A 17,535-nucleotide genomic window follows, 5' to 3' on the forward strand; every position below is an offset into this window, starting at 1 on the left:
TTCTGAAAAGATCCTTTGATAGAGAGCTTTTTGTGACGTGCTGCATACGGACATGTGTACTCGCCTGGCGTCTGGTGTGTGTTATGTGAACAACTTTTACGTCATTTTGGAAAGTTTCATGTTCAGAGATATTGCAGGAGTAATTTTGAATCTACTCCCACTTAATAAACGGAGTATGAACCCTACGAAGGCAGGCAGGTGTGCTGTGTAGTGCACAAGGCTAAAATGTACAGATATCTAAAGAAGTAGAATTGCAATCAAATCTCTAAAATCTTCATTATATGATTACCTGGTTTTGAAGCAAAACTGCAGCCACATAAACAACACCTTTTTGCACCCGCTTAGATTGTTAATTGGTGCGAAACATACTAATGATTCCGTGTAAAGAGTTTTGGGGCAAAGTTCTACAAATTGAGCACTTAGAAGCATCAGTTGGTTTTCATGGTAACTGCTTCACAGTTCGTGTTAATGACTGTTACTGAAAATAAACAACAATCAATTTAATTTGTAAGCACTAACCTACAGAAGCCCAGAGAGGCCATGCATTTTAAAAAATGTTCAGACTTGTTACCTTGAGAAAACAAGTTGTTTTATTAACCCAACAATTCATAATAATAATAAAAATACTTGACGTCTCTGGGCTTCCGTACCAACCTTCCCCAGTAAGAGGAATACCTGTTTACCATGTGCTAGGTGGTTCAATCACCTGCTGCCTCTACAAGACTTTAAGATAATTGGAATGATCTTGTTTACTTCCCAACATGTAACTTTTTTATATGTCTAACACAAGCATGTATTCCTGACCCTGTAGTGTTAACACCACCATCTAGCCCCCCTGGGCCCCTCATGCCTCCATAAATATAGTAAAAATCTTACCGTATTCAAGCCAGAAGCTGTAACTCTGCATGCTGTTAGACTCAGAAAAACAAGCAGTCTGCTGACATGTGGTAGCCTGATCCAATCACAGTGCTTCCCCATAGGATTGGCTGAGACTGACAAAGAGGCAGATCAGGGGCAGAGCCAGCATGATTCAAACACAGCCCTGGCCAATCAGCATCTCCTCATAGAGATTAATTTAATCAATGAATCTCTATGAGGAAAGTTCAGTGTCTGCATGCAGAGGGAGGAGATACTGAATCATATGATGCTGTACACAGTGCTGCCCTGTGCTCTGCTGACAGCAGATCTGAGTGGATGGAGACATATTATGCCTCCATCAACTCCGAAGTCCCTCTGGTTCACTCTGAGTAACTGCAACTGGAGGTGTTCTTAGCTTTCAATGTAAACACTGTATTTTCTTAGAAAATACAGTGTTTACATGAGAGAGGCTGCAGGGAGCTATAGTTCTCACCTGAACAACCTCATTAAAGGACCACTCTAGTGCCAGGAAAGCATACTCGTTTTCCTGGCACTAGAGTGCCCTGAGGGTGCCCCCACCCTCAGGGACCCCCTCCCGCCCAGCTCTGGAAAGGGGAAAAGGGTTAAAACTTACCTTTTTCCAGCGCTGGGCGGGAGCTCTCCTCCTCCTCTCCGCCTCCGTTCCTCCCCGTCGACTGAATGCGCACGCGCGGCAAGAGCTGCGCGCGCATTCAGCCGGTCTCCTAGGAAAGCATTTACAATGCTTTCCTATGGACGCTTGCGTGCTCTCACTGTGATTTTCACAGTGAGAATCACGCAAGCGCCTCTAGCGGCTGTCAGTGAGACAGCCACTAGAGGAAAAAGGGGAAGGCTTAACTAATTGATAAACATAGCAGTTTCTCTGAAACTGCTATGTTTATAAAAAAATTAGTTAACCCTAGCTGGACCTGGCACCCATACCACTTCATTAAGCTGAAGGGGTCTGGGTGCCTAGAGTCGTCCTTTAAGCTGAAGTTGTTCAGGTGACTATAGTGTCCCTTTAATTCACATAATTCTAGACGTAGGCACTGACTTAATTAGAATCCGATTGCTGAGTGCTCCTTAGACCATGTGTATAGAGGCTTGAAAAATGCCTGATCCACTTGTGTTTGATTGAATAAACGCTGAACTGAAGGAGCGTGGCGTTTCTTTCTTTATTCTAACTTATTTTAATAAGAGCATCTCATAAAGTAAAGTTGCACAGTAATATTGGTTGGAAATAGACTCCAGCCCGTCTGGTTTAGTCACATGTCCTTATGTCTGCAGCTGTTGCAAAAGAAGGTGAAAAACATTAAATTAAATAAGAAGATAAGTTGATAAAAAAAAATATTTTGCGGTATAAAAACTAAATTTTTAATGATATTTTGTACTTTTATTTTTCTAATAAATATTATAAATGAGTTCAGTTTTGTTCACTTGTTACAAATGTCCTTACTGGTTAAAGAAATCTATGTATAAATTGGAATAGACTCTCTTTCTTGTCTCACACTATATACTCCATCACCATGGCAACAAAGGGAAAACAAAACGTAACAAAAAAATAAATGAAAGTAAAGAGTGGGCTTTTAGGTCCTTAAAACATTTATTGCGTCGTGTTTGAGAGAGGTGCAAGTAATATTTTAGATCATGAAAATCTGAAATAAAAACATAGGTTAAAATAAATAAATAAACCTGGTGCTTTAATTATAGCCATGTGATCTTTTAAAAAGTAAAAAAAAAAAGTCTAGCTGTGAAAACCATAATCCAGTATTTTCATTTTTCTTCTTTTCAAGAGTGGCAAAAGCTACAAAGATTGCTTTATACGAGACTCCAACGGGATGGAAATTCTTTGGCAATTTAATGGACGCTAACAAGCTATCCCTGTGTGGGGAAGAAAGTTTTGGAACTGGTGAGTTCTCATTATGGGGTTCTGGGTATTTAATCCGGCTTTTCGTTTATTGTGATTATTATATTTGCTTTGCATTAAAACCTTCGCTATTTAACTGCATAGTGGTCAATGAAATGTAAATGGACTGGAAATGTATAGACAAATTGGCCACCAAACCTAAAAGTGTAATAAATACCAAATATATTTTTGTGTTGTGTTGTCCTTACAAAAAGATCAATGTTTCTTTATCTGTATATCCAAAATTTAGATTCTGCATCTTTGCTTTTGACGTGAATTTTTTTTTTTTTTTTTAAACTTGCAGATAAGCACAACCTCTCTGGAGTAGTAAATCTTATAATAATAATAATAATAATATTAGATTATTGATTCAGGCTATAGGGGCCCCATGATGCCAGCTGCTCATTCACCAGATCCAGTGTATTCTGCTGAGCTAGATTATGTAGAATCTATAATAAGCTTATTTCGAAAGCAGATCAAGAAAAGCAGATGCACTAGATTTTGTCCTCGAAGAATTGCTCGTAAACGTAGTTATCTACTTCCCGAGATGCTACAGGTTAAGTACCAATTGCAAATGTCTTAGTCACTGACCATAGAAAGCAGGAGAGCGGGGCAGTGTAATGGGAAACCATCATTTCCCAGGATTTTTTATATTGTTACTTACTTCCTATATTTAACAACTGTACGTTTTGAGGTGTGAAAAATAAAATGAATGGTAAACTCCAATCATCATCCCCCATTATAGCCCGCTTTAGTGGAAAGTCTGTTAGGAGTACCCTAGCATGTTCCCCGGTAATGGAGTAAATTGTTTTACAACGGATTGCCCTCTTACCCAGTCCCGCCGGGCACAGTGGTTCTTCCGAAGCAGGGTTTACAACATCTGACTTTTGCGGAGCTGCTGAAACCGGATGCTGATTTTGCTGATCTTTCATTGCTGACACAAAAAAACAATTAGTGCAGGACCCAACAATATTGGGGTACTGTGACATAGTGGTGGGCTTAAAGGACCACTGTAGTGCCAGGAAAACAAACCCACCTTCTGGGTCCCTCTCCCGCTGGGATGAAGGAGTTACATTTTCACCTTTCTCGGGGGCGAGGCCTGGCTGCAGAGCAGAGAGGAAGCCTGTCTTAGCAGCTCCTGCTTACCAGAACAAACAAAGCAGAATATCGCGACTAAAACAGCGGCTACTCGATACAGCAAGGTCACCAACCGAGAGGGAACATTGAGGTGAACAAAATGACACCACTTAAGTGACAGTTCAAGCAATACTCACCCATCACCCTGGTGAGGCCTACAAGCAAGGCAGGCGCAGGCTCCCCTGCTGCCACAACAAGGTGAAAACTTAAACCGGGGCCCGGTCCTTCCCCACCCGAACCCCATGCAAAGTACTTGTAACATCAACACAGAATCCCGGGCCTACTACCGACAAGGCCAACAAAATTGCGGATGCCTCCAACGCTACTGACCCATGCAGTGCAGCGCTGGAAACGGAGTGCCGGTTAAATAAAATCTTAACCTCCTTTTGGGAGAAACTGGAGGCCCGCATGCAACCTCCGGTGCCGGAGAATCTGCCCACAGACCTGCCACAGAACCTACATCAGGCAGTCAAGCGGAGGGTAGCACTAACCCCCTCTGAAAATAAACCCACAAGAGGCAAGCACCAACAAGGAGCCATCTTGGGGTCATGCTTCTGGAGCCCCACAGAGTGCAGCAGCAGACCAGGGGCCGCACCCAGAGACCCGGGAAAACCCAGGAGACGGCGCCCTAGGCTCACTGCAAGTGGAGATGCGACACAAGCTCCGGAAGGGCAAAGCGGGCATGAACAAGCTGGAGAAACGGCGGGACGCGAGGCCCTATGAAGCGACAGCAACAGGCAGATCCTCCCGTGGCAGTGGCATCCCACGATCGGTCCGGGAGACAGGCCACGCAACCACAAGACTGACTCAATATGCCCCACCAAGATCACGTCCACAAGGTGAGCTGGATGCCTCACCCTGAACAGTGTGGATACACGCAGCCCCTGCCAGGCATCGGCTGACTTGAGAATCAAGCTGGGGACTCTAAGACAGGCAAGGTGCCTATTACCTCTAAGTACTTTAGTTGAACATTCACATAAATTTAGCCTCTGCTATAGAGACAGTCCTAACCTACCTTAATTACTTGGGGGGGACGAGTGGGGGGTCTTATTTTATGTTTATCTTATGTTTAGTTATTTGACAGAATGCTAATTGCTCATATGCTTTGCATACATCACAGCTACACATCACATGCTCGCAAACTGTAATTTGCTTGTTGATCGTCTGCTATGTCTAGCATTACTAACGTACTAAAAATGCTCACTCCTGCCATAACACTGAAAAATTGTGTTGATTATGTTTGCGCTTGTTAAAGCTGTTAAGGCATTACAGGCATCGACGACTCATCTGCCTACACGCCATTGGGTCAAGACAGCTATTCCCGCAATGTCTTAGATAAACCATAGTTAATTATCTGGTTAACAGTATCTAATGTGAAAAAAATTGTAGGAACACCGCTTAATCTAGTACGCTAATCTCGCATATGGTTGCAGATTGTTTCTTACTGCATAGACAGCTCGGACTAACCGGCCTCCTACTCTACATAAACTTTAAAATGTGCAATCCGTATGTAATGCTGGCCAACTAGCGTAGTATGTTGTTTGTTGCATTCTCATCTCTCACCTCACAACTATCTAAGTTTAAAAACAGTCTTCACGTCATAATATATAAAAAAATGTGCATTGTATTCCCTTGTCATGCCTTACTACATTGATGTTTATTACTATATCGCGGGTACATGCTGTTGGGGCATGGCACAAGCATTTGAAACTGTTATTTTTCCTTATGCACTCAAAAATAAAGAATTTATAAAAAAAAAAAAATTTTTTTACCTTTCTCCAGCGCCGGGCTCCCTCGGCGGTGGAGACTCTCCTCCCTCTTCCGACGTCATCCGCTGAATGCGCATGCGCGGCGAGAGCGTGAAAATCACAGTGAGAAGTGCGGAAGCGCCTCTAGCGGCTGTCAATGAGACAGCCACTAGAGACTGGATTAACCCATAGGTAAACATAGCAGTTTCTGTGAAACTGCTATGTTTACAGCTGCAGGGTTAACCCAAGATGGACCTGGCAGCCAGACCACTTCATTGAGCTGAAGTGGTCTGGGTGCCTATAGTGGTCCTTTAAGACAATATGGGGTAACTGAATCTCCATATTTATTTGCTAAGATAAGTGATTTTAAAGTAGCCTTGTAAAAGACAGAACGAGAGAGAGAGTGTGTGAGTGAGTGTTCGAAGTGTCTAATCTGGATTTTGACATTTGGGCAGCCTCAAACTCTAGTTGATGACAATGACTCAAAGGGGTTAAACACTGCGCACACGGACTGAAGGCACCATGATCACTATTAACCAGTAAAGTGATCACAGTGCATGAAGTAACCCTTTAAATGTAGAAATCCACTTCACTGTATTTACATTTCTCCTAGAACGGAGTGGCTCCATGTTGACTCCCTGTCAATCATTATTCTAAGCTGTACAGCTAACAGTCAGCATGTAGGGGGTGTGCAGCAGTGACACAGTGTTTCGCTTTCAATACCTCCAATACAATGAGTGCCCTGGCCGTGCCTGGATTGCTATATGTGTAACATACAATTAAAAGATAATCTTTTTTTTTTAATGTGATCTGTTACCTGACATCAGAAAGAATTTTCAATGTTTTATCCAGTGAGGTATTAAGTATGTCTTTTATTATCTGGGTAGCACCTTGGTTCGCATAAATAATTCTAGTTGCACAGACCTTCCTTTCTTTTTGCTTGTTCAGGAAAATTGGTGGTTAAAGCAATTTTATTATAAAACTCTGAACTCTTAAGGTGTGTGTGCATATTCACTGAAGTTAAAGACCTGCCAAATCCACGGCTTTAAGTCCTTATGGTACGTATGCCTCATTTAACTTTAAAAACCCAGTCCTTGTTCTTGAAGACAAAATAAAATTGTAGCTTAAGCGTCAGTGCTGGTAATTGCAAATCTATATGTTACAGTAACTATGCATTGACGGTCAGACCTCAGACCGTTCTGTGTGTCTCATTATTACATTGTCGCCAGTATCATGATTATATATTTTTTTCTTGGCAGTTGTTCTCTGCTCTGTATAATTTAGCCTGTCTTCGAGAGCCAGGTCACAAATTCTTCATCGGGGGGTTTTACCCAGAATTAACAGAGCACGCCAGGCTGCCTAGGATCTCCCATTTTTTTTATTACCTTATAGAGCTTATGAATTAACCCCTTAAGGACACATGACATGTGTGACATGTCATGATTCCCTTTTATTCCAGAAGTTTGGTCCTTAAGGGGTTAAACAAGATTGAAAAAAAGAATAAGGTTAAAGATAATATCCACGAGTTTTTACAGACACCACGGAGCTTTTCTAGCCAATATTATTCCTCTTATTATGTTCAGTGGGAGTGATATACTCTTGCCTGTGCAGATAGTTATGGGATATGTAGTTGTATTCATTAAGTTGCTTTGGAGGTGCACAGACCAAGTTGTGCTTCTCCACTGACCTAGCTCAGCTTGGGGTGAACATACAGCAGCATCAATTCATTTGTATCCTTCTAGTACTTTGCATCTGTAGTTAATTGGTTGAGAACAGATTGTGACCGGGATCTCTTTGAACCACAACCCATGCAAGGAGCATTGGCGGTTTTAGTGCTCGGAGGGTTCCTTTAATGAAGCCAGGTTTCCGGCTGCAGGCTGTTAGTGCAGTTACTGACCGAGCTACACCCTTCTTGATCTGAGCGAATGTTTTTACAAGGCCCAAAATGGTTATTTCTCTTTTTTTTGGAATAGTACTTTTTTAGAGCACCACACCCACCACCTACCTATAAATCCAGTCCTTGGCGTGACTCGTCCGTCATTACATACGTCTACGTACTTTCTATGCTTTTAAAAGTTGTAATAATTTGTAACACACTTTGCCATATTCCCCCGGTTTTTTTTTTTTTAAAACATTTAAACACTTAATCAAATGCATTCATTATAGATTGTTTATAGTCATAATTGACCAATTCTTCCAATTTCCCCAATTTGTGGATTTTCCGGGGGGAACCTGCAATATGTGGAGGTGCTGATTAAAAGTCATAAAATCATATATTTTTAGAACAAGCCGTGACGGCACAAGACTCCTATTTTCAGCCTGGAACGGAATCAGACCAAATACTTTTTTTTTTTTGGAGTTCTTTGCAATAAGTTCTGTAAAAGTTGGCAAATCTTGAAATTTCTTCATTTTAACTACATTGTAATAATGTATGAATTGTAACTAGAAATACATGGTTACTTGACAAGAGGCTTACCACACACTTTCCTTCCTGCAGAGACATTCATTTAGGCCTTTTAAATAAACATTTTATTTGGCAATAGCCTTTTGGAAGTTTTTCCTTTTTTTTTATACTTTTTAACAGATGTACAAATTAAATTCAGCATTTTATATGGAAGTTTATCCCAGCCAAACATTGCATATGACAGAGGCCCTGTGCTCGTGTTACTCAGCGGCCAAATGAAGTTCTGATTGGAGGCTATTTGGAAGTATTGTGTAATGTAGCCCGTCACATTTTTATATCTTGCTTCCAGGCACATGATACCATTTGAGTGTAAAGACTTATTTCCACAATTGATATGATGTCCGATTAGCCTATAAAGCCAGAAATGTGATATTATTTAACTCCGTAATGTGTTACACACGGTCTGGCTCTCGAATTTCGAATCTATTCACACATGGTCTGCACAGTGTGCTTATAGAAAGGCATGCGGATGTTTCCGTAACACTTTTAAAGGGACACTCCAGACCAGCATTGTTACTTTATGTAGGAAATGCATAATTAAATAACATGCCACAATAAAACTAAACAAAAAACAAAAAAATACTGACATATAAGTTACCGTTTTTTGCGGCACATTTCCTAGAATGTAACATAACCTCTCAGCCAATCACGGTGTCCGTAGCTTTTTCTAGGCGAACTTTGCGTACCCCATAAACCACTGCATAGGTAGGCAGACAGAGTACAAGATTGTGGTGCATTTGGGTGAGGAATAGTATTTTCATTTAATTTACACAAGATTGACATTAGCCAGCTCGGAACTAGTTCTGAGCTGGCTAATGACACTCCAATGTTTCTCCAATTGCGGCAACACATGGATTAAACTACATATGTGTACAGTTTCACACTGCGCATAGAGACTCCAGGCACCATGATCACTTCAAATCACTGAAGTGGTCATGGTGCTTGGAGTGACCCTTTCATTTGTCCAGTCTCCGCTGGTCCTTGCTATTTTCCCAGCACATTGTATAGGTTTTGGCTATTTCTGCCTACATGAATGTGAACTTGGCTTTCACACAGTTTGAAGATGGTAGATTCACCATAAACCGCACAGGCTTTCAGAATTGTTTAATTGTGAATTCACGGCTTCTGAATACCTGGTGGAGAACTTTGCCATCCGCAGCATGAAAGCTCTCACCATTAGCATCTGGCTATGTTTCGAAATAGAGAGAGCTATAGAGACCCAATCTTTAAGTAAGGAAAATACATTTAGGTTAACACGAAGATTCTGCTAAATAGTGCTGGTGGTAGCTTAGTACACAGACTAATAAGTGGTTACATTAAAAGCATCTTACAAACATGATGGTGTATAGACATCGGATGTAGGCCATTGAATGCTGACCTTGGTAAATCAGAGGCATGTGAACTGCATGTCCCATAATGCACAGCCGTCCTTTAGCACTTGGATGTTAGAACTGATTGTAAACTCTTTACGTTTATGTGACAAAAGTAGTATTTTGCAATCTTGTCTATTGTCTGTCTTCTAATTAGCCCCAAGTCTATCTACACTTAACACGTTTTAGTTTCCGGTGATATTATTTCTCCCCTGTCTTAAATCTCGTTCTGGAAGCAAAATACTTGCCTAACGTGTTTACTCGGTTAATATTCTACAGGTTCTGATCATATCCGAGAGAAAGATGGGCTTTGGGCTGTCCTTGCCTGGTTATCCATAATTGCTGTTCGCAAGCAAAGTGTTGAGGAAATTCTGAAAGATCATTGGCAGAAATATGGTCGAAATTTCTTCACAAGGTTAGACATAACAAACCTCTTCCCGTCTTTTGTGTGGGCTCGTTATTCCATATCCTGATGGAGTTTTAAGATGGAATTATCTTTTCCCCTTATTTTTTAAAGAGCAACTGTCATTTCACAGGAATTATAATATTATGTTTTCTTATCCCTTTATTTAACAAATATTTAGTTGAGAGGCATGAAAAATTCAATTATAAAAATCCACACCTCTTAATTAATTTATTTATTTATTTATAAAATATTTTGCCAGGAGGGATACATTGAGATTTCTTTCGTTTTCAAGTATGTCCTGGGTAATCCTGCAATTGGGCTCCTCCGTTTTAGCTCCCTGTCAGTCATTGTTATAAACTCTGTTCTTTGCACCTGGCAGTCAGCATGGAATAAGCAGAAAGAACAGAGGAGAAATTAAACAATGTTATTATAGGTGATTTCAGTGGAGTGATCACCAGAGAAGGGGCAGTTTCCATTTCAAGTTGTTTTTCAGTAATGCTTTGCCGTAGTTTAACCCCTTAAGGACCAAACTACTGGAATAAAAGGGAATCAGGACATGTCACACATGTCATGTGTCCTTAAAGGGGTTAAAGTGGTTTGCCACTTTTCAATACCCTCACAAGGGGGCAGTCTTAACTGCATTTGCATAAATAAATAGCTGATTGCTTCCAGAGGGGAAATACGAAAAAGGAAAGGCGAGCTCTAAAGAGGCACATGCCAAATGATAGTGCTATAATATATAGAGTAGTACTTTAAAAACATTAAAATATATGCAGACCGTTTCAGAAGGTAAGTGCATGAGTCATATAAATAATACTTGGTAAATAGTATCTGTACATTGTGCAAACTAAATAGCTGGCAAAAGGATAGAAATAGTATATTTTGGAGAATTTTTTTTTTTTTTGTAACTCTACACAATCAGGTATACACATATGCATGTGCATGGTAAATATGCAGGCATGTACTATCAAGCATTGTGAGATCCGGTTCTTGGAATCATGGGGCCTAATAATACATACACGACCCTCAACTGGGAGCCAACTTAAAATGTGTGTAGGATGTTATATGAATTTTTCTTTCTTTTTTAAATGTCCTGCAGGTACGACTATGAAGAGGTCGCTGCGGATGGAGCTAATCAGATGATGAAGGACCTTGAAACCTTGATGTTTGATCGCTCGTTTATTGGTCAACAACTTTCCGTTGGAGATAAAGTTTACACAGTGGAGAAAGCTGATAATTTTGAGTACAGTGATCCTGTGGATGGGAGTATCTCCAGAAACCAGGTGAGAAACTGAGATTGTGGGTAGGAATTTCCTTTGCTGGTGAACAGTGCATTTTAGCAAATATTCTATTTATCTATATTGCAGTATAGTAATGTATATTGTTAATTACCATCCCCCTTCTACTAGGGCTTAAGACTCATCTTTACGGACGGATCCCGTATCATTTTCAGACTTAGTGGTACTGGAAGCGCTGGAGCCACCATCAGGCTATATATAGACAGCTATGAGAAGGATGCTCCAAAAATATATGAAGACCCTCAGGTAAACGCACAATAACAGCTTAACTGTATGTATACAGGTCACCGCTCAATGCTATAACTAACATGTGATTAACTTAAAATACTGTAATCTCTGTTCCACACCTAAAGATATAATACACTTTTGGGAGCAGTTTTAACTACTCTTTCCCTCTCTGTCCCCCTTTCCTTTTGGAGTTTTAAAATATTTTTATTTATTTAGTGAATCTATTTTGTATTTGTTTGTGTTTTTATACTCTTGCTTTTGTGAAAGCAGAAAACTGTAAACAGCTGTCTAAAAAGCAATAAATAGATCTTCCCATTTGCCCCCCTTGCCATAACGGAGTGAATGGTTTGAATGTTGGAGGGTCTGTGGTGCATTGATAAATCATTAGACAGAGCTCTGACTGTGGTGCTGCAGCTATTGTAGTTTATATCCTTTGTGATCCACAGGTCATCTCAGTACAGGAAAGTATAGGCGTGAAATCCTAATACATTCGTAATTATTAATGCCTTCCTTATGCTCTGAAGACGGTGTGTGTGCCATTGCCAGATTTGAATTCCTTCTTGCGTTTTGCTGTGGGTTTTGGCTTTGATCCGTTTCCTGTCTTCTCTAAGTTGCTCTGACTCCCACAGCGGGAATAGTGAAACTCCAATAGCAGGGGAGGTGTATCGTTTTTTCTTTTTTCTGTGTGTGTGTGTGTTTTTTTTTTTTTTTACTTTTTGCAGTATGCCAGAACCATATTACAAAAAAATGAAAATGAGAGAAAAAAATGGAATGTGTGTTTAGGTCAAATCCATAGTTCTTGTTAGGAAAGTTATATTTGGGATGGATACCATACCTGGATGACACTTGGCAGCTGTAAACACAGTTTTATAAGCAACTAAGTATACGCAACGTGTTTTAGGTATTCCGGTTCAATTGTAGTGTTAAAGATCTGGTGGTTTGGCGAACAGAATATTACAGAAAGGGGCTAGACATGCCACAGGTTAATTAATGGCAGACCACATCTTTTATTGTTGCTGTATTTGCCTTTTTCCCTGTTTGGGAGAATCCTGATTAGGAATGCTCCCAGTGAGATTTAATAATGAGTACCTCCAGCAAATGTCTCAATGCACAGAAAGACCAAACTGAGCTGTGTAACTATTTGAGGTAGAGTGTACGAGATCACCCTCCCAAAACCTAGTGTATTACTTCTATAATCGAACATAGAAAAATAGGGAAGGAAATTTGTTAAAGGGACACGAAACGCACCCATACCGCTTTATCTCAATGAAGTGTTTGGGTGCAGTGTCCCGGGTGTTTTAACCCTGCAATGTATAACATTTCCATTTTGTGGGCATGACACACGGATCTCAATCACATGCTGCTCATAGAGAGCATTTGACTAGCGCAGTGCTGCGTCTTGCCATGCATGGGCATTAGCCCCCTGATGCTTCCCTATCAATCTTGATGAACTCAGCCAGGGAGGCAGCAGCACAGAGACTGTTTTGGCAATGGTTTAAGGGTTAAATTGTATTTTTTGTTTTGTCCACACCAGATCACAGATATCTACAATTAGCAGAACATTATAGTGTTAAGAACGTATGTTTGTACTCCTAAGCCTATAGTGTTCTTTTAGTTTTGCAATGTATAGCTTATTTTTTTTTTTTTTTTATTGAAATGTATGTACCATATAAAAGAATACAGAAGAGATAAAACACTTGAACTCCTAACAGAATATTTACAAAACACTGATAATGTAATCTGAGTTTTCATAAACTGGCTTTGTTATTCACTAAACTCTGAATTGTACTAAATTAAAATCCAGATTGCAATGTTAGTCTAAAATAGCCAGGCTCTTGGAATTCAGTGAATAACATTAATAGTATTTAAATATAATATACGGTATATTTCTGCCCCAAAGGTGGACGTTATTCTTTGGGATTACTTTTTTTTTGACCCCATATTGGTATTTTCTTATAATTCATTTAATATTTAATATTTTTCTGTACATTAAGTTTGCATCAAGGTTTTCTGTAAATTAATAAATACTTAACAGGGGCAAAAGAGAAAGTAAAGGTAGAAGCAGTTCAAGAACAAAGAGATTAGTTGCAATCACAAGGCTTAAAAATCTATAAAAATCACTGTTCTTTTTAGTGCAAGGATGGGGAACCTTTGGCCCTCCAGATGTTTTTGGACTACATCTCCCATAATGCTCTTACAACCATAACGCTGGCAAAGCATCAAGGGAGATGTAGTCCACAACATCTTGAGGGCCGAAGGTTCCCCATCACTGCTTTACTAGATATACCTTAAGTGCAAACATGCATGCATTTAATTATGCATTTTTTCAATGGGGTAAAATCAGCTTTCCAAAGCCTATTCTCTTGTCGGCAACCTTTGAAAGCCTCCCCACTCCCCCCCCTTCTAACCCAGCCCAGACTTTCAGTGGCTGTCCAATCACAGACTTCCCAATGCAGCTCAATGAGAAGTCTTTGCAAGGCTGGTGTACTGGGCAATTGCTGCCTCTTGAGTTTATCTCCACTGAGCTAACCAAACCAGGAAGTAACAGGACCTGTTGTCTGGTAGACAGCCAGGGGGGTGTAACAAGGTTACTTGATAAAAGTTCAAATTTTTATTAAAACTGTGATTTATTTATTTTTTATAAAATTAAAAAAAAAGAAAAACAAAGAGGAAACACTCTTCACACAAAAAGCCCCTTCAGCAAGCTATCGCGATTTAAGGGTCTGGAGTGTCCTTTTAACTCTAATGCACTTTCTGGCTGGTAGAGACCCTTGGACATTGCACACCTTCTCAGTTCTTGTTTGCCTCTCCTGCATTCTTTCTCTGTAATACTCACAATGGGGAAATAAATCTCCATTATTGTTTACATAAATGGACAGTCTACTTCTGTTAGTCATTTTATTTCTATAAGAACATCTATTCCCAAATTACTGCCGGGTCAGCCTGATTCAGTAGCGCTGTGAGCGGCTTTTTCTTAGCTTGGCTACACACCTTGGGAAGTATTATGCATACAGATCTCTGCTATAAGGGTGATTTAGGTTATTACTGGCCTGCACGCAGCACCCCATAGAGTTCAGAGGCTGTTTTTGGTACTACATCCAAAGTATTCAGATTATTCTTCAAGAATCTTCTAAATATCTGGCGTCTCCTACTTAAAGTGTGAGTGAATGGAATACACCTTTCTTTCCGAGAGAGAGCGAGAGCGCGCACTGAAGTGGTCATGGCGTTAGGAGTAACCATTTAAGAGTGGTTCTTACAGAAAATAAGAAAAATAAAATATTGCAGCTTAAAATAAAATAAAACGTGCTACTCTCTGTATTATGTCCAACGTATCAAAAAAATGATCAGTATGTTCCACAGGAATGTACAACTTTATTATGGTTTAACCTAATAGTCATTATGGTACAACAACACATCTAACCCTGATTTCTGAAATCTAACCCTGCTGTGCATTACTTTGTTATAAATATGTATTCACTCTTTTAAATACAAAATAAAACAAATCAAACTAGCCCAGAGTGGCTCTACTCTTCAATCACTAATAAATGAAAAAAGGATTGGGAACGGAAATGGACAGAATCCTGTGTGCTTCAAGAAATCTGCCTTGGATTCTGACCAATTCCGTGCCCACTTCTTTTTTCATTTATTAACTCTTTTGTGCATCTCAGTCAATGTTTTGCCTTTTTTGTTCAGAAGCACCAGCTATCTGCTAGGATCATGGAAAGATTGAAGGTCGAAAACTATCCCAGAGTAAACTTTTGCGTGCCTGTGATGTCGGAATTTGTGAATGTGCACAAGCTTTTGATGTCCTGCTGTGGTCAGATATACTGTGTTTTTGAATAAAGAGAAGTTGGAGAATAATGCTGGTGCACGTGAAAGATTTTAAAAAATATTCATAAATTTTACTTAAGTGAAAAAAATACACATATGCTGAGGATGACTCGCAAATTGACCCAATTGTAGTGCAACCGAAATATTGTCCTGAACATGCGGATTTTTTCACTTGTAATTAGGGTTACATTAAGGCAGAAAAAATGTATACCGATGCTGGTGTCATTTTTATTTTCCTTTCTCCCCAGGTTATGTTGGCCCCCCTGATTACCATTGCACTTAAGCTTTCAAAACTTCAGGAGAGAACAGGACGTGACGCTCCAACCGTCATAACGTAAACAGGAGGAAGCACTGAAAGATTCGGCCTAAGAAATTGATTTCTGTTGGAAGCCATGTCTCTGTCCCCATAATATAATCCCTGTATTGTCTTGTCTGTACAGATTGTGTGTGTGTTAGTTATCATTCTATGTCTATCATTAACATAAGCTGAAAAAAAACACAGTTTACAATTGCTTTTTTTTTCAGTCCCAAATCACAGACACAATTTCAATATTGTTTACAGTTTATTTTTTGTTTTGTTTTTTTTTTAGACCCCAATATGTCTGTCTAGGACTAATTCTACGAGTTGGTAATCAACAAGAATTATGTTTTTTTTCAATTAATAAACTGCAGACGTAATCATAAAAACCAGTCTCGGGGAACCATCCTGTTCATACAAAATAAATATTCACAGAAAGCCATAATATCAAATATATAATAAAATGTTTAAAATAAAGTTTGTAAGAGTTGTGTAATACTTAATTTCACCAATATTCTGTTTACTATCTTCATTCTTTTTATTTATTTATTCCTCAAATTTAATATTTTGAAATTACGTGGACCATTTTAAAAATGTAGTTCTTGTAATGAATGATTCTCTGTCTCAGACACACACACACACACACACTCACTCTCTCTCTCTCTCTCTCTCTCTCATGGGAATAAGATAGTATAAATTGTTATAGTTTTACATATCAGGACATAATAACCTCTTCCTTAGTAGGTCTTAAAATTAGGTAAATACAACCTCAGATGAGCAACAACACATGACAATTACACCATGTCATGATTTACTTAACAACAATAAAGCCTTTTGAAGACACTTTATGATTTAATAACTTGTAGAACCACCTTTAGCAGCAATAACTAAGGAATAGTTCTCTGTATGACTTTGACAGTCTCTCTCATCATTGTGGAGGAATTTTGGTCCTCTCTTTTTTTACAACATTGCTTCAGTTCATTGAGGTTTACTGGCATTTGTTTATGCACTGCTCTCTTAAGGTCCTGTCACAGCATCTCAATCGGGTTGAGGTCTGGATTTTGACTGAGCCATTGCAACACCTTGATTCTTTTCTTTTTCAGCCATTATGTTGTAGATTTGCTGCTGTGCTTGGGATCATTGTCACCCAATTTTTGTCATGACCCAATTTCAGGCAAGTTTGAGCTGTCTGACAGATGGCCTCATATTTGACTCTAGAATACTTTGGTCTACAGAGTAGTTTATGGTCGACTCAATGACGGCAAGGTCCCCAGGTCCTGTGGCTGCAAAACAAACATGACTGTGTGTGTTTGTGTGTGTATATGCATGTGTGTGTGTGTGTGTATATAATATATATATATATATATATATATATATATATATATATACATATATATTACACACACACACACACACACATCTCCATCTCCTTTATACAGTGACAATCGGACCACACTATTAGTTGAGAATATACTGTGCAAACGCCTGACATATCTGACACACTTTTTAATAATGTTTTCCAGAGCTCTTACTCCTTGCATGCAGACTACAAGGAGGCAGAGCTAGCTTTCATCAAATGAAAGACTAGCAGACAAAGACATACTTGGTTGCCATATTACTGAGAGGGAGGTTAGGAGGGCCACCCCTCTGTGTAAATCGCACCATCCCAGATGGATTCAGTGGTGATTATTATAAGCTACTTACCACTACCTTGTGTGTATATATACGTGGACAGAACCCCTTTAGCTCCCTCTGACATAGCCATGGACCCCCTTATCCACCAATTCCAGCTAACCCTGACTTTCTTGGAAGTAACCGTCAATAACTATATTATACAATGGTATTTCAGTCTCTAACCCTTTAACCCCATCTTTGCCATCCATTTTACAACTTCGTTCTCCCTTAGAAAGCTTTGCACGTTCTACTACCTGCAGTTCTGCCATCATTCACTACACCAGCCCGATACAGATACA

General features: G+C 39.5%; 1 protein-coding gene across 2 annotated transcripts in view; it reads left to right on the forward strand.

Moving 5' to 3' along the window:
* PGM1 (phosphoglucomutase 1) overlaps positions 1-16,039 on the forward strand; it is a 62,793-nt gene extending 46,754 nt beyond the window's left edge. For both annotated transcript variants that reach the window (XM_063427868.1, XM_063427869.1), the window contains exons 7-11: positions 2,670-2,785; positions 9,781-9,916; positions 11,007-11,190; positions 11,317-11,451; positions 15,513-16,039. In XM_063427868.1, the coding sequence (XP_063283938.1) occupies positions 2,670-2,785; positions 9,781-9,916; positions 11,007-11,190; positions 11,317-11,451; positions 15,513-15,602 (661 nt within the window). In that variant the 3' untranslated portion in view covers positions 15,603-16,039. The remainder of the gene's footprint in view (positions 1-2,669; positions 2,786-9,780; positions 9,917-11,006; positions 11,191-11,316; positions 11,452-15,512) is intronic.
* The last annotated feature ends 1,496 nt before the right edge of the window (positions 16,040-17,535 follow it).

Source organism: Pelobates fuscus, chromosome 7, assembly GCF_036172605.1.
Source record: "Pelobates fuscus isolate aPelFus1 chromosome 7, aPelFus1.pri, whole genome shotgun sequence".
NCBI classification, from domain to species: Eukaryota; Metazoa; Chordata; class Amphibia; order Anura; family Pelobatidae; genus Pelobates; species Pelobates fuscus.